At 42.0% G+C, this 21,757-nt stretch overlaps 1 protein-coding gene across 2 annotated transcripts in view; it reads right to left on the bottom strand.

Annotated features, from left to right (window-relative positions):
• Positions 1-16,806: 16,806 nt before the first annotated feature.
• Positions 16,807-21,757, bottom strand: part of otud7a (OTU deubiquitinase 7A) — a 41,635-nt gene continuing 36,684 nt past the window's right edge. For both annotated transcript variants that reach the window (XM_088996636.1, XM_088996637.1), the window contains one exon: positions 16,807-21,347. In XM_088996636.1, coding sequence (XP_088852762.1) covers positions 19,818-21,347 — 1,530 coding nt within the window. In that variant the 3' untranslated portion in view covers positions 16,807-19,817. The remainder of the gene's footprint in view (positions 21,348-21,757) is intronic.

Below are 21,757 nucleotides of genomic sequence, written 5' to 3'. Positions count from 1 at the left end.
ACAAATTTACAATGATTCCGGATATTTAAAATCACTGTACAATACAATATATCCTTCCTTTCGGCTTTTCCCTTCAAGGGGTCGTTACAGCAATACAATATATCCTGATTTCTATATTTTCCCTACATTCTTCCATCTAGTGAAAGAGCATTGAATTGATTTGTTACTATTCATCGCTGGGATACATAGACAAACATTTTTTTTTGTGGTGAATACATTCAAAATTTCCCGACTGATGAAGTAAAATAGGATAATTTCCCATGGCTCACAATAATTTCTGGTATTTGGAGTGCCCATTCCATTGTGAACAAGCACTAGGACCGTTAAACAGCTGGTTTTAAACGCCTATGAGAAAAAAGAACAACTCTTGGTGTTTGTACCAGTCTACTTAGAAGCCGAGACGTACATGTCACATTAAAGGACAACCGACGCCCCCGGACAAGTTGTGTCCATAATTTGTAAAAATCACTTCAAATGACTTCTACTGAGCGTATTTTACAAAGATTTCACCACATATAGCTATATTTGACGTTTCAAGACTCGCGCTGAATATTCAGGAAGTCTTGTTTTTGAGTTGGTGACGATTCCAGACGTCACGTCAGGAACGCCCCTGACCTAGAAAGTGACACAATGCATTTTGGGTACTTTGTTTGGTCTGAAAACTTCGTGCTGATCCGTGTTGATGTCGAAGTTAGAAGGAAAACATAAATAATGCGATGGTGAATCATTGTGTGTTGCACCAAGACTACTATTTGATAATAGTTGACACAAATTCCCAGCAGACATATCAGCCCATGTCCAACGGAGTTTGGGCGCCATCTTGTGCATTTTCCGGCACGCTACATTTCAGTCCAGGTGCCTCAAAATGACACGGAAGGACTTCTTCAATCGATTGCAAACATTTATGCTTGTCTCTTCATAACTATTTGAATAATATTCACAACTGGATGAGTAACAAGAAAGCATCTTCTCCGAATGTGAAGCCATTGTTTTGATTCTAGAGCAAGGCAAGACATCCTGGCGTGACGTCACGAACAAGGGGGTGTGACCTTCTGGAACTGAAACTTTCTGAGGTCATTTTAAAGTAGTTTTGGGACACTTTAAGTCATTTTTATTGGTGTTTTGCATTTGACTAAAAATATCAGCCTGCATGTTTTGGGTATTTTAGATGCTATAAAACATTTTTCTAATGTCAGTTAGAAAACAAAAAAAATTGGTGTCGGTTGTCCTTTAAGTAGAGAAAAAAAACCTTTCAATCGGGCAAACGAGTTCAATCTGCACCTTGGTACTCGGAAATGCAGCCATCCACGTTACTTTCATCCCATCACATCCATCCGGACCGTTGCCATGGCGAGTGACCGTGTACTCGCTCCCCCCTCCCCCTCTAGGCGCCACGCGCATGTTAACAACTCCGGCAGGTGCATGTCCATGAATGGCGAGCCTTGTTTACCCAGATCGCCTCCCCCTCGTCACCCCTCCCCTCTGCTCTGGGAGCCATCATTTCTTTTCAAAGAAGCATCTCTGTCACATCCTCGACAAAACTCACCAAAATATCACTTAGATTCAATCCAGGCAGTCCCTTCACTTTAGGGGAAGAGAAACCACTGGCTTGGGGTGAGGGTGGGGTTTTTTAAATCCCCCTTCATTGCTGTTGAGCGGCTTTTTGTGCAGGTTCCTTAATGCATGAACAGCACAATGACCTCAGGTTCTATGGCAGGGGTCGGGAACCTTTTTGACTAAGCGAGCCATAAAAGTAAAATATTTAGAAATGTTTTTCAGTGAGAGCCACACGCATGCGCGCACGCACATACAAACGGTCGCGTGCGCGCACGCGCGCGCGCGCACACACACACACACACACACACACACACACACACACACACACACACACACACACACACACACGCACGCACGCACACACACACACACACACACACACGCACACACACACACACACACACACACACACACACACGCGCGGTCACTTTTCAACAAAATATCAGAATGTATTATTTAAAATAACTTACTCACCGTTAACATGAATGGTTTTCCGTTCCTTGTGATTGGTAAAAAGTTACTGCTAGCTAGCCTGCACACGGCTCATAAGCTTCCACACTTGCTATCTGCAATATACTTCTCGCAGAAGTATGTTGACGCTAACGTTAACATCGGGCTTGTTAAAATGTCACTGACGTTCGACTGTTTCATCGATGGTATTGTTTCATTGCTAATTAGAATCAGAACATTTTCTCGCCTCTAAACTCCGGTGCATTCACGCTGAAGTGCACTAGTTGGGCTCATTTAAAGAGGCGTTTACCTTCAACAAGACGGCCAGTATCATCCAATCAAAATGGCGCTTTCCGCCAACTGCAGCCCCAACGGGAAATGAACGACGAAAAAACGAAAATAGGTATTTAGTTTTATCGGCGAGCCATATGCAATCATCAAAAGAGCCATATATGGCTCGCGAGCCATAGTTTCCCGACCCTTGTTCGATGGGATGGATACAATATTGGGAATAAGGGCATGATTTGTTCTCATTGCTGGTCAGTGTCCACTGAACCCAATACCCCCTTCACCCACCTGCCTCATGTATTCACAACATCCTGCCTGAGTCGCAATTTGGGCTCCCTGTGGCTACTCCCCTTGAACACACACACACATATACACACACACAGACACACACACACACACACACACACACACACACACACACACACACACACACACACGCGTGCGCACCCCCGCACACACATATTCCTGTTTCATCGGTTTTGTGAGGTCTGGATTACTCCAGATAAGAAGTGAGGACCACTATTGCTGATACGTTTAGAGAAGAACTAGTGTTACATTTGAAGACTAAATGTCACCCCATTTCCCACTTCAACTTCTTTAAAAACTAAGAAATTAAAAAGTAGACTTGAAACTGAAATAACAGCAGGAGTGAGGTTTCTGAATGGGTTCATTCAAAGTCCTCACCCCTGTGGTGAATTTGGTGAAAATATCATTTGACTTTATGTGGTATGAACTTTTTCCTCTCATTAACCACGCACACTCACACACATAAACACACACAGTGAGTAAAAAGTGTGTGTATCCAAGTGAAATGAAAACACACACCAAAAAATTTGGGTGAATTTGTGAGGACCTATTTGAAACTTTAACAGATGCATATATAGGCCCTCTAAAAGACTTTAGAATGAAATACTTGTGAGGACCAGCCAAAAGGTCGTCACTTGTCAAAAATGTCCTCACTACATATGGTATAAAATGTTAGTGGTCCTCACAAGACTAGTCATACAAACACACACACGAACACAAATACATACGATGACATCTAAAAGAGGAAATATCTCCATATTCCATCCATGTACCAAATCTACTTGAACATTGCAACACAAAAGGCCATTGAACATTTTTAACAGTTTTTGTTCACTCATTCACTGCCAGACGATGTGCAAAAATGTGTCCACTCCAGTGCCAGGGCTTTTGTCGTTGTCACTTGAATTCCAGGACCCACAGAATATTGAGTTTTAGGACTACATAAACATTCAATGCAGCGTAAGAAACCTTAGACCGGGGGTGTCAAGGTCATTTGTAGTCGCGGGCCACATTGTAGTTATGGTTTCCTCTCGAGGGCCGTTATAAATTTGGGGAAGCCATTAGAATGTTTAATCCCTTCCACATATTACATGTAGAGCACACAAAAAATTAATAAAGAAGTAGTTTTCAAATCTGAAATCAAGAATAATTACTGTTGTTGTTTTACATCAAAAATTGACATTTTGTTTCGGATTATTGCAAGCATCATGGTATTTCCTAAGTTTGATTTGCTTTCACAGGCCGAAAAATATAATGTGGCGGGCCAGATTTGGCACCCGGGCCTTGACTTTGACAACTGTGCCGTAGACTCTCTTTCATCAGGAAAAAAAAGTTAATTCCTAAATTATAAGGGTCTGGAGTTATATGAGCTCGAAACGAGGGTGACTGTCAAAAATACTTAGATTTTGGTTTATATAACGCTTTAACAACATCTGAAGCTGGAACAAAGTGCTAACATGGGAAAAAAAAGGGAAATGCTGCTCCTTGTGGAAAGGAAAAAAACATTGCCAAAGGCCATGGCCAGCGCTTTGTCGGCACCCAAGCATGAAAAAAAACAAAACCCGAACAAATTCAGGAATGGCGCTCTGTCATATTTTCAATTCCGGAACCAATTTGTGAATGGCAGTGAATGAGTTCATTGACATAATACATATTTTATTTTTGAAGATTGTTCAAATTTCCATCGTCTTAGGGTCATTGATCGTCAAATATGTTCATTTTTGTTCCAAAAGAAAAGCCATCCATCCACTCACCAGAGAGCCGTTGATGTCAGGATAACAGGCGCTTGCTTCCATGTAGGCTCCCAACAGTCCTCCACGGTTCACAAACAGGGAATGTTTGACTGGGTGGACGACAGTTAGTAAATGAAACTTGCTGACCTCGATATGTATTTATTTCACACGGAATGACGTGTCATGATAAACACACAGAAAATAACATGTAATACAGTAAAGTCTCGTTATATCGATATCGGTTATATCGATAGTACTGCTTATTACGATACTATTTCTATGAACTCAAGGAGAAAATTACATGCCCGCAGGATCGGATATATCGATAGTCCGGTTATATCGATCTTTTTTCCGACTCCCGAGAATATCGATATAACGAGACTTTACTGTAATACATAAAAATTGCAATTAAAGTGAAACAATAGATTTGCAGTTCTCTCAAAGTGCTAAAACTTGAAATCCGTTAGTCTATTTCAAAAAGTGACAAGTAGCCACTTAGCTGTTTAATGTCACAATGTGGACCACACTAAAAATTAACCAGAGGAAGCGAATGAGAGAGCTGTCTCATCGTATCGCAAATTCTAAAAGCCATTCATGTCCAATGTAAATCTCAAAGGCATTTTTTTTTTTTTTTTAAATGGTCGACATGTGTAGCAGCAGTTCTTATTTAGTCCTAATTTATATTCATATATTACGGTTGGTTTAAAAATGTATATTGTTTTCACGATAATACCTTTTAAAACTGTTCTTTTTTTTTATAACTTTTTGTTCATATCGGTCCACGTTTCTGCTCGACAAATAGCACAAAAAAAGGTGCTGTATTTGTTTCTGCTTGAAGCTTTTTATTCTGTAAATAAATGACTAGTTGTGTTTTATATGTTTAAAAAATCACATCAGGGTCCTTTCACTTTCTTTTGATTCCAAGTTGCAAAATGAGCCACGCGAGTGGGTTTTAAAAATGCGGGATGTTGTCAGAATTGATACACACAATTCCAATTCTAATCTTTTAAGAAATGACTTTAAACTGTAAGGTTCTTAATCGCAATGGACTTCTTATTAATAGTTGATTGCCTATTGTTAAAAAAAAAACTGATTTTGAGCGACCACGTGGAATTTTCTGGATTGATGTCAAAGTACAGGGTTGATGGATGCAACTGTGTGCCAAAATAAAATGTTCAAGGGTAAATAGCTACTATCAGATATTGTACAGCTTTTTTTAAAATGCTTTTGGTGTCATGTACAGGATTTAATGAATCAAAATGAGCATATTGACACAACAGGCAAAATGTTTTCTGCATTTGGTTGTATGGCTTCCCCCATCATTCCCCACTTTTTTTTTAATTCTTATTTAATATGATCCTTTATTACACAAGCGATGTACGGTGAAGCCCCGATATTTATGGTTTTTTTTGGGACCAGGATGGGTTGCAAATAAAAATATTCATATAATTATAGATTATAAATAAATGGAAAAAAATACTGTATACACATCTATACACACTAAACAACAAAATAAACAAACTCATTGAGAAAAGTTTCTGAAAGGTAAATTTGGAGGTGTTGAGCCTTTTGGTCATTTTTTTTTTAAATCAATCGCTTTCCAAAGGTCTGACAATTGTGCTGTTTTGCTGCGTTTATGGACCCGGGTAGTTATATTTTTATTTTATTTTTTTGTGGAGAGGGGTTGTTTGGTTTTGTTTTTATTGAGATGGAGGATGTTGTCTGACTTTTTTTTAGGGTGTAAAATGTATCCCAATTCTGAGTTTTTACCCATAGTGAGTGATGCACAAGGTACTTTCCTCTTTTTTCCCAAGTGTAATCACGCCTTGTACTTCCCCTTAAAGGACAACCGACACCTCCGGACAAGTTGTGTCCATAATTTGTAAAATCACTTCAAATGACTTCTACTGAGCGTATTTTACAAACATTCCATGGCATATAGCTATATTTTACGTTTTAAGACTCACGCTGAATATTCAGGAAGTCTTGTTTTCAAGTTGATGACGATGCCTGACGTGACGTCACGTCTGGAACGCCCCTGACCGAGAAAGCGCCACACAATGCATTTTGGGTACTTTGTATGGTCTGAAAACATCGGGTTGATGGCAAAATTAGAAGGAAAACATAAATAATGCGATGGTGAATCGTTGATACAAATTCCCAGCAGACAAATCAGCCCATTTCCAACGGAGCTTGGGCGCCATCTTGTGCATTTTCTGGGACGCTACATTGGAGTCCTGACGGCTCGAATTGATACGGAAGGACTTCATCAATCGATTGCAACTACTGTATTTGAATCATATTCATAACTGGATGAGTAACAAGAAAGCATCTTCTCCGAATCTGAAGCCATTGTTTTGATTGTAGAGCAAGGCAAGACGTCCTGCCGTGACATCACAAACAAGGGGGCGAGACCTTCTGAAACTCAGCATCTCCGAAGTCATTTTGAAGTAGTTTTGGGACACTTTAACTCCTTTTTATTGGTGTTTTGCATTTGACTAAAAATATCAGCCTGCGTGTTTTGGGTATTTTAGATGCTATAAAAGTTTTTCTGATGTCAGTTAGGAAACCAAAAAATGGTGTTGGTTGTCCTTTAAGAGTCAAGGACATATACATTGTGTCTTCCTGCTACACCCCCTCCCTCACTACCCACACCCCACCCATTCTTTTGGGATACCTTTAAGACTAGTTAGCGAGGGGCTCATTTGTTCGATGGAGCGATTCTCGGGTGTGAAGAAGTTGTTACCAAAGGCTATGAAGGGAAATATGAATGTTGCAGTAATTTGGTTCAGCCGAGGCTGGGCTTGATGGACCTTTTTTTTTTAAGATTCTCAAATCTTGAAAAAAGTTACGAACGTTGCAACCGGTCACATTGTCTTTGGTTGGATGTTGCGGCCTAGTGCGGGTTTAGGAGTCAGCAAAAGTGTGTGCTTTTGCCTCTCCCCTGTTTGTCCTCAGTGCAATTGCGCTTCTCTTGATACCTCGTGTGCGTTTTTCCTTTGTTCGTCACCATCAGTTGCCTGTTGTCGTGACTCCCAAGGCGCCGTATCACTCTCATCCCTCTAAGGGCCACTCTCCTATAATGTGTAAATAATTCAGCTATGGCCAGTACATTCTACTATGACCTCAGTTAAACTTCAGGTGTCTTGTTTCTTTGTTATATTTTTCTGTCTTTCAGCAAACCAAAATCACTACATTCAACAAGTATGACAGTTGTACAGTACTTGGGATTCCAACCACATGTAATGTAATGTGCTGGTCTTAGCTGCTCAGCTGTACCTTTCCTATGGCATTATTTTTTACATGTTTAGATGATATATTGTGACCATGTCCTATGCAAATATGAAAAATAACAAGATTGTTGAACAATGTATGTTGTCATAACTCGTATGCATGGGATAGTGAAGTTTACATTTGGAAATAAATTCATAAAATATGCAGCTTGCAATTTGTCTTGACTTTTTTTTTCCAGGCTGAACTCTGCAGATAGTACAGATTTATTGCAGTAACATCATGTACACTATGATTCCTGCTTTGAAAGCTGCCTTTTCGACTTTCTTTCCGAATGAACAGTTTTTTTTTAAACTGCGTTACAATTGGACGGCCTTGCAATGAAGTCCTGCTCTCATTGGTGTCTCATTCTCTTTCTGAAATCTCCATATGCGTTTTATGCTCCCAGGTAGCCGTAGAAGAGATTTTACAATCACGCTACTTGTCTATTAATCATCTTCTTCTTTTCCTTTCGGCTTTTCTCCTCAGGGGTCGCCACAGCGAATCAATGTCCTCCATCTATCCCGGTTTTGTGCATCCTCTTCTCTCACACCAGCTACCTTCATGTCCTCTTTGACCACATCCATAAACCTCCTCTTCGGTCTTCCTCTCGGTCTCCTGCCTAGCAGTTCAAGGCTCAGCATCCTTCTCCCAATATCATCACTCTCTCTCCTCTGGACATGTCCAAACCATCTCAGTCTGGCCTCTCTGACTTTCTCTCCAAAGCCTCTAATATGAGTTGTCCCTCTAATGTACTCATTCCTGATCCTATCCAACCTGGTCATTCCCAAAGAAAACCTCAACATCTTCAGCTCTGCTACCTCCAGCTCTGCTTCCTGTCTTTTCTTCAGTGGCACTGTCTCCAGTCCAAACATCATGGCTGGTCTCACCACTGTTTTATACACTTTTCCTTTCATCCTAGCTGAAAGCCTTCTATCACACATCACACCTGACATTTTTCTCCAGCCGCTCCTGCCTGCCTGGACACTCTTCTTCACCTCTTTTCCACACTCTCCATTGCTCCGGACAGTTGACCCCAAGTACTTAAAATCTTCCACCTTCTTTATCTCTTCTCCCTGTAGCATCACTCTTGCACTTGGATCCCTCTCATTCACACACATATATTCCGTATTGCAGCGACTGATCTTCATTCCTCTCCTTTCCAGGGCATATCTCCAAATCTCTGTTCCCCGTTCTCGCTACAGATCACAATATCATCTGCAAACATTATGGTCCAAGGAGATTCTTGTCTAACATCGTCTGTCAGCCTGTCCATCACCATAGCAAATAAGAAGGGGCTCAGAGCTGACCCCTGGTGTCAAGGTCAAGGCCTGGGGGCCAAATCAGGCACACAAGATCATTTTATTTGGCCCACAAAAGCAATTCACGCATGTCATATTCCATGAAGCTTACTAAAGTCCGAACTAAAAATTCAAATTGTTATATGTAAACAGTCATTATTTTTTACTTCAAATTTGAAAACAAAGTCATTCATCAATGTGTTTTGCGCTCTATATGTAATACAGTAAAGTCTTGTTATATCGATATCGGTTATATCGATAGTACTGCTTATTACGATACTATTTCTATGAACGCAAGGAGAAAATTTACATGCCGCAGGATCGGATATATCGATATTTTTTCCGACTCCCGAGAATATCGCTATAACGAGACTTTACTTTATGTAGAGGAAATGAAACATGCTAATGGCTTCGTCAAATTCATAACAGCCCCCAAAAGGGATAATACTAGTGGGCCTCAATCGGCAGTACATATGCACCTAAAAGCTAGCAACCACTCATTTGACGACAATGAGGTTGAAATTTTAGCGAAAGAACATAGATGGTTTGAAAGGGGAGTAAAAGAAGCTATTTTCATAAAACAGCAAAATACTTCACTAAACCGCCAAGGTGGGGAGAGGTTCAATTTGGATCGTTTGTACAACAGACTGCTGAGGCAACATAGGCTTAGTTATGCTGATGAGGTGATACCAGAGCAAATGGGGCAATCAGGCCAGTCGTAGACCTCATACTCAGGCAGGACAATGGAAGTAATCAGTCAGGAAAATAGAAGTAATCAGTGGAGCCGCAGGGAGTAGTCCTCTGCTCCCCCCAACCTGAGAGCAGGGACCAATCATAGCAGAGTCCGGCACCGCCATGTCTGGACAGTAGGGATATATATTGGGCCGAAACTCCCAGCAAAAGACTTTGGTTCGCTGACACAGCATCTTGGATAAGAAGCAAAATGTCCGACAGACACCTTCAAAGAAGTACAGATGACGGCTGAAGAAACCTTCTCATCGAAGAATAAATAAGAGATATCCAAGATGGTACTGAGGTGAGTGGCAGCCTCGGTAACGCGCTCCCTAGTATTGTTCCTGTTTTTATGATACTAGTGCAGCATGTTTTACTGGAGACAAATTTCTTGTGTGTTCTACATATTTGGCCAATAAAGATGATTCTGAATCTGATAGATTCTCAGCATTTTCTTGTTTACTCTCCCTCCCGCCCCATTGATAATTAACTCATTCAATGTTATTCACAAATTTATTCGGGAATGGAAAATATGACGTAGAGCGCCATTCCCGAATTTGTTTGGGTTTTGTTTTTTCATGCTTGGGTACAGATAAAGCGCTGGCCATGGCCTCTGGCAATATTTTTTCTTTTCCACAAGGGGCAGCATTTCCGTTTTTTTTCCATGTTAACACTTTGTTCCAGCTTCAGCTGTTTTTAAAGAGCTATAGAAACCAATATGTATGTGTTGCATTGTATAGTGATACTTCGGCTTACGAACGCTTTCGCTAACAAACTTTTGACTTTATGAACGTTAAATTCGGGAGAATATGATCTTGGCATACGAACTATTTTTCGGGAAACACACGGAGCGAACAATGAGTGATGTGTCATTCATGAACGACCTGGTTCTTGGAGCTCCTAACAAGGGGCTGAAAATGGCAGCCGGCTTTTTTCTCCTTTTTTCCCCGCCCCCAGTCTTCAGTTAAAGTCACATGTGATTGGTCAAGATCCGTGGTAGAGGAGGGAGGGGACACACGCAGCAGGACACACACAGCAGTGAGCGGGGACGAGGGGTTACAGAAACAGAAACACACGCATGCACACACACACACACACACACACACACACACACACACACACACACACGCACGCACGCAAACACACGAAAGGGAGACGACAGGGCTTGAAACAATAAAATAACATGATTTTATTATACAGGTTATTTATTTAATTCCAATACCATATCATATTTATTATACATAAAGTAAGGTATATTGTGTGTAGTTTTAAGGCTTAATTAGTTGAAAATTACAGTAAAGTCTCGTTATATCGATATCGGATATATCGATAGTCCTGGTTATATCGATACTATTTCTATGCACGCACGGAGAAAATTACATGCAAGCAGGGTCGGATATATCGATAGTCCCGGTTATATCGATATTTTTTCGGACTCCCTTGAATATCGATATAACGAGACTTTACTGTATGTTTTATGGGGACCTGGGAACGGATTATTCTCATTTTGATGGTTTCCTATGGGAAATTCATGTTTGGAATACACACTTTTCACCTTACACACACTTTCTGGGAACCAATTAAGTTCATAAACCAAGGTATCACTGTATTTTGGACAGCTGGCCTCAATTCAAGCTCATAAAACTCCAGACCCATATAATTTAGGAATGAACTTTTTTTCTGATGAAAGAAGAGAGTCGAAGGTTTTTTTTTACACCGCATTTAATGTTTAAGTAGTCCTAAAACTCAATATTCTGTGGGTCCTCGAATTCGAGTAACAACGACAAAAACCCTGGCGCTGGAGAGGACACATTTTTCCACATGACTGGCAGTGAATGAGTTAAAACGTCTACCAAAATTTTACATTCTGACATGGAATCAATAAGAAATGACAATAATAATAGTTATCTTTGACTTCTTGATATGTTTTCAGTCATCACTGCCCTCCAAGTGAAACAATATCTAAAATGAATTTGACATCACTTAGCTTGAACTCTCCTCCTCTGCGAATGTGAACCGCAATTTAATAACCCAATAATAGCTAAATACCCTAAATCCAACCTTGCCCGCACCCTCACAGAAGTCTGACTCTATCCCGACATATCCGTCCAACTACAGCGCTCTTAGCTCACATTTACACAACGAGCTCAAGTGATCCATTTTGCTTTTGTTTGGGTAAGCGCTGCAAATTGTTTGCACACCGATGGCAGAGTACAAACACGAGTACAAGCATATCTGACCATCTGTCATTTCCATTGCACGACATCACATTTGCTAGGCCGAAGAACCCCGACAGCGTACGCGTCGTTGCAGTTTTCTCTCTTACATAATATAGAAACTCTGTTGCGGGATAATATTGTGGATTCCCTTATGCAGGCTGGATTATGAAAATGTAAAATGTGACTCTGCAGGTCAGCTGTCAGACAGTTGCCTCTTTGCTCGGATTACCGCTGTACGTTTCTGTCAGAGATATGACAGACAGACACCGTGGACAGAGACTCAGCACCAGAAAGATTGTCCCCACTGCCGGCAGGAGACGCAGTCATCAGATGACATGCGTCTGAATTCTGCGCCTCTCTGCCAAGCTATTTATTGAGAGTATATGTAAATTAAAGAGATATATTAGTAAAACATACTTTTCTAGATTATCATACCACGCCTCTGGGCGTTCTGAGCAACAACAGATGTAAGCAATAAAACATAGACATTTTAATTGGTTGTTTTTTCCATGAACTGATAAATTTGTAATCTGGCGCTTGTGCAGGATGTTTAAGCCGTAAATAACTTTGGTGAAAAAGGAGTATCTAAAGCCCTAAATTCTGTGCAAGGCCGGACCTTGTAGAATCTAGATGGAGACGACAGTTCACCTTGCCGTGTCTGTTTCACTCAGATTTACTGTGGCCATCTGCGCTTTGACTGTAGGCCCATTGTTTAGTTGGTCAGCAAAGCACGGCACTTTTAAACATGATAAATTATTATTCTCCATCAGTTTCAGAACTAGCAGTGTCTGAAACTCATGACAAAACGTTAGCGGACACCAGGGCAGACAACTCGGAAAAGTTGCCTGCCCGGTCATAAAGTTGCCTGCCCGGCCAGAAAGTTGCCTGCCCCATTTTTCCCAACTTGAAACACAATAAGACGACTAATCGCAAAAAAAAAAAATATATAAACATTGTTGCAAAGTAGAAAGATTTTTTTTTTAAATTAAGGAAGGACCAACCACAAATGCAGCCATGCTTAATTTATGTTAAATATCCCTCGCTGAAGATTTTGCTCCAGTTGTCGTTTGTCGTCATGGTGCACAATGCAATGTTTGTGTTGCATTGTCTGCTAAAAGCCACGTGGACTCCTCTTTCTAAGCGCCTTTCAAAACTCTTTACAGTCACGGTATAATGGCACGAAACAGGCTTCTGATTGGCTGCCGTGACGAGTATGCAAATTGCATACTCGGCACGGCAGCCAATCAGAAGTCTGTTTCGTGCTTCGGACTGTACCGTGACTGTAAAGTGTACTTGAGAGTTTTCAAAGGCGCTTGTAGCTTTTGCTTTATTGAATGAAGCAAACGTTTGATTTGAAAACAATCTTTCTTTTTTTTCTCGAAGGAGTTGTCGGCCACCCAGGCCGAGACGTTTTGAAAGTTGTACGCCCGACGTAAAAGTTGTACGCCCCGGGCCTCGGGGCAGACGTTATTTCAAACACTGTAACTAGCTAAAGACGTTGTGGCAGCGTAACGCAGGAAATGAGCAAAAAAAAGACCACGCTGGGCATGTTGGGATCACTTTGAATTCATTTCTCTTTTGTGTTCTTTGGGTTTTGTTCTGCTTCATTTTGGGGTTTCCAAATTCTTAGGACCCTGTGCTCTGTCTATTATATAGTTCAAGCAGACTTTTTTTTTATTAGAGCCGAGACAGGCGGAGACCCATCAGCCTCCAACGAGCAAATTTCACACAGTGTTATTGTTGCAACAGGAAGTACACCTTGTTCCCTTATTTCAACCATGTAAATATTTACAGTAACTACGGGGTATCAACAATGGGCGGGGCGCCACATTGCGGAGGACTGTTCCTTCCTATTTATTTCGCAAGCCAGATTTGTTACATATTGTCAGGCTTCCAACCGCTGTATATTTTTGCAAAGTCTGCATACATGTTAAGTGTCACGATTTGGTCATGAGACTCCCAATTTTGAACACAATACTCACTTTATAAAGCAACTATTGACACAATACAGAAAGTTTATTTGTAAGGTGAAGCAAAAGAAATTAAAAAAACAGAATACATTTTTGTACTAATTGAATGTATGAATAAACAATGAACGATTTTTTTGTGTTTTCATGACTTCATAAGTATAACGGACGTACAGATACATGAGAAAATGATATGTAAAATGATTTTCTGAATTAACGGGATGCATTCTTGTCATTTACAATAAACTATAAACAGTAATCGTCATTATCAAACATCTTAAAAAAATATTGAGATGTAACTGACTTGGCTCCCACATCAAAACATTAGAAATAACAAAGGGTATGAGGCAACGTAGTTCAAACGACTGCCACCAAAATAATCCGAATCAGAGATTACTTTCTGACAGTGTCAAAATCACATATTATTTGAGTTTTTAATACTACTCATCAAAATGCTCAAAAGTATTATTTATTTATTTGTTGGTCATGCATCTGCAAGCTAACCATATTTAAAAAGCACACACTATTAAAACGTGTGTGCATTCTCGGAGGGTCACTGCCAGTCACGTGTCACTGACAATGACACACTTTCTGCTGCGTAACGTGGGTGTGTAGTTTGCGCTCATAGAATGTGACTGCAGACAGGATGTGGATGGGGATATCGGTGTGGAGGGTATGGGGGGGGGGGGGGGGGAGGGAGATGGTTCGACTGATGGATCTCGTCACTCACATCTTTGCTGCGAGCAGTGTCAGCTTCTATTAGCTAGTGTCAAGGTGAAATGAACGTATGTGTGTATGTGTGAACATCAATCTACACACACACACACACACACACACACACACACACACACACACACACACGCGCACACACACACACACACATACACACAATTGAGCGCTAATTTTGCATTTTTAGGGCAAATCTCTGAGCAACTGTTGTGTCATAATTGCGCGATCTATCAATGATGTCATCGATCGGAGCGGCAAAGTAAAAACATGACAGCAAACAAAACCTTGGTCACTTGGTGGTCCCCTCTTGTTTGCGAGCATAAATGCTAATTAGTTTTTAGCCTTTTCGCGTGTCACATATGCAAGCCCGTCTTCTTTTCCCCGCCTGTACAGTACAGGATCCATGACGTATACCCCCGACCTTCCCCCCGCGCCCTTTGATGGCAACGACCTCACACAGTCAAACGCTTCTCATCGGGGTTGCCCTCCATGACCTTCTTTGAGAGCTAAGCCTCCCTCTCAGCGGGTACCAGCCACCAAAACCTCAGCTCAACCCACCGTCAGGGGTGGGTGGCCTCCAATTTGGCATGGCGGGACAGCAGAGACACACACACACTAACCTTCTTTTCATTCTCACTCCAACTGAGACCAAGTGATGCTATTAGTCGACTGTCCAGCCCACCTTATCCAGTACTTTGAACCATTTTTTTTAAAACTGCAGTGGTACCTCTACTTAAAAAATTAACGTCTTTTCTGAAATTTTAAGCGCACCTTCAACGAATAATATATTTAAAAACATTTTCCATCCATAAGGTGCACCGGATTATGAGGCGCATGGTCAGGTTTTGAAAAAATACTACTAAAATACTTCTACTAAATTTTCTTTTCGGTACACCTTATAGTGCAGAAAATACGGTAATTGGTTCTGGTTGAGATTTCTAAGCTAAAAATTACATAAATAGGGACACATTTTCCATTTCGACGTTTTATTACTCCAGTTATTTTGTCACTTGAAAATTTAGTATGAAGAGATGTTCGTCAGCAAAAGTCCAATTGTACTCACCTTTGAGCAGAGCGTAGAGAGGTTGGTTTACTGACGTTGAGTCTACATCATGCATTGATCTTTAGCATTCTCAACTGTCATATAATTCTAAAAAGAAAAGTAAGTACAAAAAAATTACTGTTGAAAATGTGGTATTTACTGTAATGGACTTGGCCATTGTTAAATCGAGAGGCCAACATTACAAACGAGGGTAAAAAGCATCCGCACATGTCAAAGGACAAGCTACACCATTTTTTTGTTTCCTAACTGACATCAGAAAAACGTTTTATAGCATCTAAAATACCCAAAACACGCAGGCGGATATTTTTAGTCAAAATCAAAACACCAATAAAAATGAGTGAAAGTGTCCCAAAACTACTTCAAAATGACCTCAGAGATGCAGTTTCAGAGGTCCCGCCCCCTTGTTCGTGACGTCGCGCCAAGACGTCTTGCCTTGCTCGAGAATCAAAACAATTGCTTCAGATTCGGAGAAGATGCTTTCTTGTTACTCATCCAGTTATGAATATGATTCAAATAGTTCTGAAGAGGAAAGCATACATGTTTGCAATCGATTAAAGAAGTCCTTCCGTGTCATTTTGAGCCGTCAGGACTCCAATGTAGCGTCTCAGAAAATGCACTAGATGGCGCCCAAGCTCCATTGGAAATGGGCTGATTTGTCTGCTGGGAATTTGTGGCAACTAGTATCAAATAGTGGTCTTGGTCCAACACACAACGATTCACCATCGCATTATTTATGTGTTTTCCTTCTAATTTCGTCATCAACGCGAATCAACACGAAGCTTTCAGACCAAACAAAGTACCCAAAATGCATTGTGTGTCGCTTTCTCGGTCAGAGGCGTTCCTTAAGTGACGTCACGTCAGGCATCATCATCAGCTCGAAAACAAGACTTCCTGAATATTCAGTGCGAGTCTTAAAATGTAATATATGGGTATATGCGGTGGAATCTTTGTAAACTACGCTCAGTATAAGTCATTTGAAGTGATTTTAAAAATTATGGACACAACATGTCCGGGGGCGTCGTCTGTCCTTTAAGGAAGTATGTTGAAGTGAGAAATCTCAGTGAATGACAATCTTTCAGTGTTGGGGAGGAGCCTTGTTTAGCCTGGGTTATTAGCGGCAGTGAGAGTGTCCCGGAAAATAAAGACACAGACACACAAAAGTTTGTAACAATAAACTATTATTTTGTTCATATATACATCTGTACCTAATGTGCAAATCAATAATTTAAAGTAGTGTAAAAGTCTTAAAGAAATACAAAATCATATCTTACAGTCCTAACATGGTGGCAGTCCATGGGAAGGGGGTACGGGGGAGGTCACGTAGAAACGAGAGAGGAGGAGGAGCGACACTGCAGAGTGGCCAGGAGAGACAGAAGCGAACAGCAGTGGACATCCTTGGCCAGGACACACTTTTGTTAAGGACAGCATGGTACATTATTTCGGCAAACAGCATCACCAGAACAAACGGCAACACAAACACGGTTTTCGTTACAGTCGTCATGTTCAATGAGCAGAAAGCACTTGGAGGCCCGGCTTGTTTTTTTTTTTCTCCTCCTCCCTCCCAAAACCCACCGATTGGTTAAAGCACTGACGATCACAAAGGCTTGAGGTGCTCCGATAGCAGCAGGTGCTTCTTGAAACGGACTCTACACGTGGACGAAAGACGCATACTGCCACGCGGGACCGGTAAACCACAGTGTGATTAAAAAGCACGATTGAGCGCCATGATTGCGTGTGAGACAGAAAGGTGGGCGGGCCTACAGGGGCGGACACGTCATCACATTGGAGACAAATACGTATCGGCTCTTGCTCGTACTACCCACGTACTTCTCATCTAAGACACTTACCAAATAGAAGTATTAGTCAGGCAGCTGAGAGGGACACACTGTGAACGCTGCATATTTCAGGAACATGCCTTTGTTCAGTATTTAGCGCAGGAAATTCCTTTTGTTTTAACTAATTCTGTGCCATTATCGAATTTATTCGGGAATTGAAAATATGACGCGGAGTGTCATTCCCGAATTTGTTCGGGTTTTGGTTTTTCTCACGGGTGAGTGCCAATAAAGCGCCGCTCAGACCTCTGGCAATGATTTCTCCCTTCCACGAGGCGGCAGCATTTGCCTTTTGGACAGCCGCCCCCATTTCAAGCTCAGATAAGCCCAGACCCATATAACTTAGGAATTAACTATTTTCTTCTGATGAAAGAAGAGTCGAAGGTTTCTTGCGCTGCATTGAATATTTATCTTGTCCTAAAACTCAGTATTCTGCGTGTCCTAGAATTTAAAGGACAACCAATGTCACTTTTTTGTTTCCTAATTGACATCAGAAAAACGTTTTATAGCATATAAAATACCCAAAACACGCAGTATGATATTTTTAGTCAAATGCAAAGCACCAATAAAAATGACTTAAAGTGTCTAAAAAGTACTTCAATTTGAAACCGGAAGTGGCCGGTTTGAGAAGGTCCCGCCCCCATGTTCGTGGTGTCATGGCAAGACGTCTTGCCTTGCTCGAGATTCAAAACAATGGCTTCAGATTCGGAGAATATGCTTTCTTGTTACTCATCCAGTTATGAATATGATTCAAATAGTTCTGAAGAAGAAAGCATACATGTTTGCAATCGATGAAAGAATTTATTCCGTGTCATTTTGAGGCATCAGGGGTGGGAAATGTCGCACCCAAAAAAGGCAGAAAATGGCGACAAAGCCGTGTAAGGAATTAATCAGCCCGTTTCCACAGGCTGATTAATTCCTTACATGGAGCTTTGTCGCCCTCTTCTGCCTCTTTTTGGTCCTACACAACGTTTTCAGACCAAACAAGCATTGACGTGACGGAAGGACTGCTACAATGTGTCCTTTTTTCGGTCAGGGCTGTTCCTTCAGTGACATAGGGTGAGGACTCGTCACAAACTCAAAAACAAGACTTCCGGAATATTCAGTGCGAGTCTTAAAACGTAAAATATAGCTATATGCGGTGGAATCTTTGTAAAATACGCTCAGTAGAAGTCATTTGAAGCAATTTTACCAATTATGGACACAATTTAGGTGAAAATGACAAAAACCCTGGACACATTTTGGAAGTGGACACATTTTTGCACATCGTCCTGCAGTGAATCCTTTTTTTTTAAAGCTATTTTTTGACCAATTGCGTCGTGAATTTTTTGCAGAATTAAGGTATACCCAACAAAGCTAATCCAATGTTAGCTCATTCACTGCCAGACATGTACAAAAATGTGTCCCCTCCAGTGCCAGGGTTTTTGTCATTGTAACTCGAATTCCAGGACACACATAATATAGAGTTTTAGGACTACAGAAACATTCAATACAGAAAAAGAAACATTCAACCCTGTTCGTTCATGAGAAAAAAATAGTTAATTCCTGAATTATATGAGTCTGGGGTAATATGAGCTTGAAATGAGGGTGGCTGTCCAAAAAACAATGCAATTCATCCATATTGGTTTATTTCGGGCTTTAACAACAGCTGAAGCTGGAACAAAGCGCCAACATGGAAAAAGGGAAATGCTGCCCCCTTGTGGAAAAAAAAACATTGCCAGAGGCCATGGCCAGCGCTTTATCGGCACCCAAACAAGAAAAAACAAAACCCGAACAAATTCGGCAATGGCGCTCTGTCATATTTTCAATTCCCGAATACATTTGTGAATAATGGCAGTGAATGAGTTAAGCTATATTGCGTGTACGTTTGAATTCTGCTCATTGAAATTTGCTTCCGGGAGCCCCATGTGACGATCTCTGACAATTTACAAAACACAGTTAACCTACAGTATCTATTATATTATTGGTGCATAGACAAAATTGGGGGAAAGTCGTAGTAGGAGATCACCAAATTTATTGCTTCCGAGGCTAATAAAAACGTCCCATCACGTTCATTCGATTGCAAAACAACACTGAATCTTCCGGAGAAAATATAACCAATCGAGACGAGGTATTGCATTCAAAACGGTTTCACTTAAAACGCTCCCCGCTAATATGAGACAGATTTTTTTTTTCTTCAATGAAAAAATAAGGAGCTTTGTCTTTTCGTCAATGCAAAAAAAATCCAGGGATGACTTTTACTCTAAAACAAGTAAAAGACTACAAAAAAAAAAAAAAAAAAAAAAAAAGCTGCTCACCGTTTCGAGTTCTGCTTCCCTCAACTTGATAAACAAGGCATTTTCCATCCCGTCCTTCCCTCGATGCCGATGGCTACGCCAGCCTCTGCGCTTTGCTCTCCCTCTCCCTGCGCTTGAGCTCCTCCCTGTAGCAGTAAGAGCAAAAATGGTCCGTTTCGGGCCTACCGTAGAAGGAGCATTTGTCCCTCTTGCAGCGGCGTTGCTGAAAGTAGTACAAAGGGCTTCCAGAGCCGCGCCCTTTGGTTTTGTCTTGGTTGAGCCAAGCGCGGGATGGGCGCTTGTCACGGTCGGCGGCGGCCGACTCCAAGCAGTCTTGAATGTCTCTCGCGTTGAACCCGTTGGTGTACGTGTGGGATTTGTGTTCCCCGGGCATGTTGTACGCCAGCGTTTCCAAGGTGTTGGCGGCGCGGACGCCCGACAAGCGGGCCGGGCTGTAACTCTGGGATGATAACGTGCGGTTCTGTTGGGGGTAGGTGGCGCACGTCTTGAGGGTGCCCACCGCGGGTTTATAGGGGTCTCGTAACGTGGGCGATCGCGGGTTGACATCTTGGAGGTGAATCACGCTGTGCCTTTGGATGGGCGGGGTATGGCTGTAATGGGCCGATACGGGAACAGGACCGAGCCTCTTAGCACCAAAACTGGGGGAGGAGTGGCGGGAGATTGCGGGAGGGGTCAGCGGGGTGAGCGGTAAAGCGACGCGAGGGATCGCGTTGATGGGACTGCCTCCCGTTTGCGGTTTGATGGCCGTGGGGGGCTGCGGAGTGTGGGGACGACGCGGTGGCACGGGAGAGCAGCTCTTCGCTGGGGAGCTGTCCGACCGCTCCCTCTGGAGGACGCTTTCGTTTTCTGGCTTCTTGGCGTCGCCGGTGGCCGGCGGCTTCTTTTCAACTTCCTTCCTCTTCTGCTCCTGCTCTTGGCTAAAGCGCTCTTGGGCGTTGGTCAAGTAGTAGCTAATCATCTCCTCGTGGAATTGGTGTCGATGGCTGGTGAGGAGGAGGCCGGCGAAGATGAACTTGCGCTCGCCCTGCATGGCGGCCCGCAGGATGTTAAGGCTGAGCTTGACGTCCGTGCTGTATTTCCAGTTGTCCAAACTTTTGTCGGCCGAGACCCTCCCCGCAATGTCCGTTCTGTCGGTGGGAGAAGCGCTGGATGGTTTGTCTCGATCTGTCGGGGAGGGACTGGTGGCCTTTTCAGAGGAAGTAGAGCTAGCCGAGTGACCCGATTCATCTTTATTCCCTTTGGGTATCTTGGAGTCTTTCTTTTTGATCTTATCTCCTCCGTTATCGCCATTTCGAGCCGAGCCAGAGTTCGATTTGTTTATTTTGCCGTGCACCAGACCCCCGAGGCCCCCCATGTTCTTCTTCAACTTGATACCCAGTGTTTTGCTGAAGCTACCTAGCTTGTTGGCTACCGAATCGGCCCTGTTCTTGTCTTTTTCTTTGCGATGCTGCTGCTTGTCTTTGTCCTTGTCCTTGCCGCCTTTTCCCATGTTGACGTTGGAATTGCTGCCAATAGACTCGCGGTCAGAGTCAATGGACTCGGCCAGAGACTGCACGTCCTCACCTGCAGAGGCGGTCGGAGACTCGGGCTGAGCCAGGGGAGCCTATATTGGGGGAAAAAAAAGATGAAGGCGATTCAAGTAATAATGCCTCAGTGACATTTTCTAAAAAATAATCCATTGAACGGCGCAACGTCAACAAGGGAAGTTTCTCAAATGCAGTCAGTCCCAATAATTATGCCATGCAAGCTCTGCGGGTGCGCTTAAAAAGATTCATTTCACGTAACTGCTTTGAAGATTATTTATAGAGGTGCGAGAAAAAAAAATTGAATTAGAATATCGGCGTTTCATTAAAAGTGCACTGAACCGATCCGTTCCACTTTATCTCATTCGCTGCTATTCATAAATGTACAGTGAGACCTCAACTTACAAACCCCTTAACTTACAAACTTTACGTCTTACAAACGTCAAATTTATGAAAATTAAACCTTATAATAAGCACTATTTTCATAATA

This window comes from Hippocampus bargibanti, linkage group LG05 (genome assembly GCF_051943395.1).
Source record: "Hippocampus bargibanti isolate YZ-2025 linkage group LG05, ASM5194339v1, whole genome shotgun sequence".
Taxonomy (NCBI): Eukaryota; Metazoa; Chordata; class Actinopteri; order Syngnathiformes; family Syngnathidae; genus Hippocampus; species Hippocampus bargibanti.
Note: the sequence above shows the minus strand (reverse complement) of the source record. Positions and strands in the feature narration are given on the sequence as shown.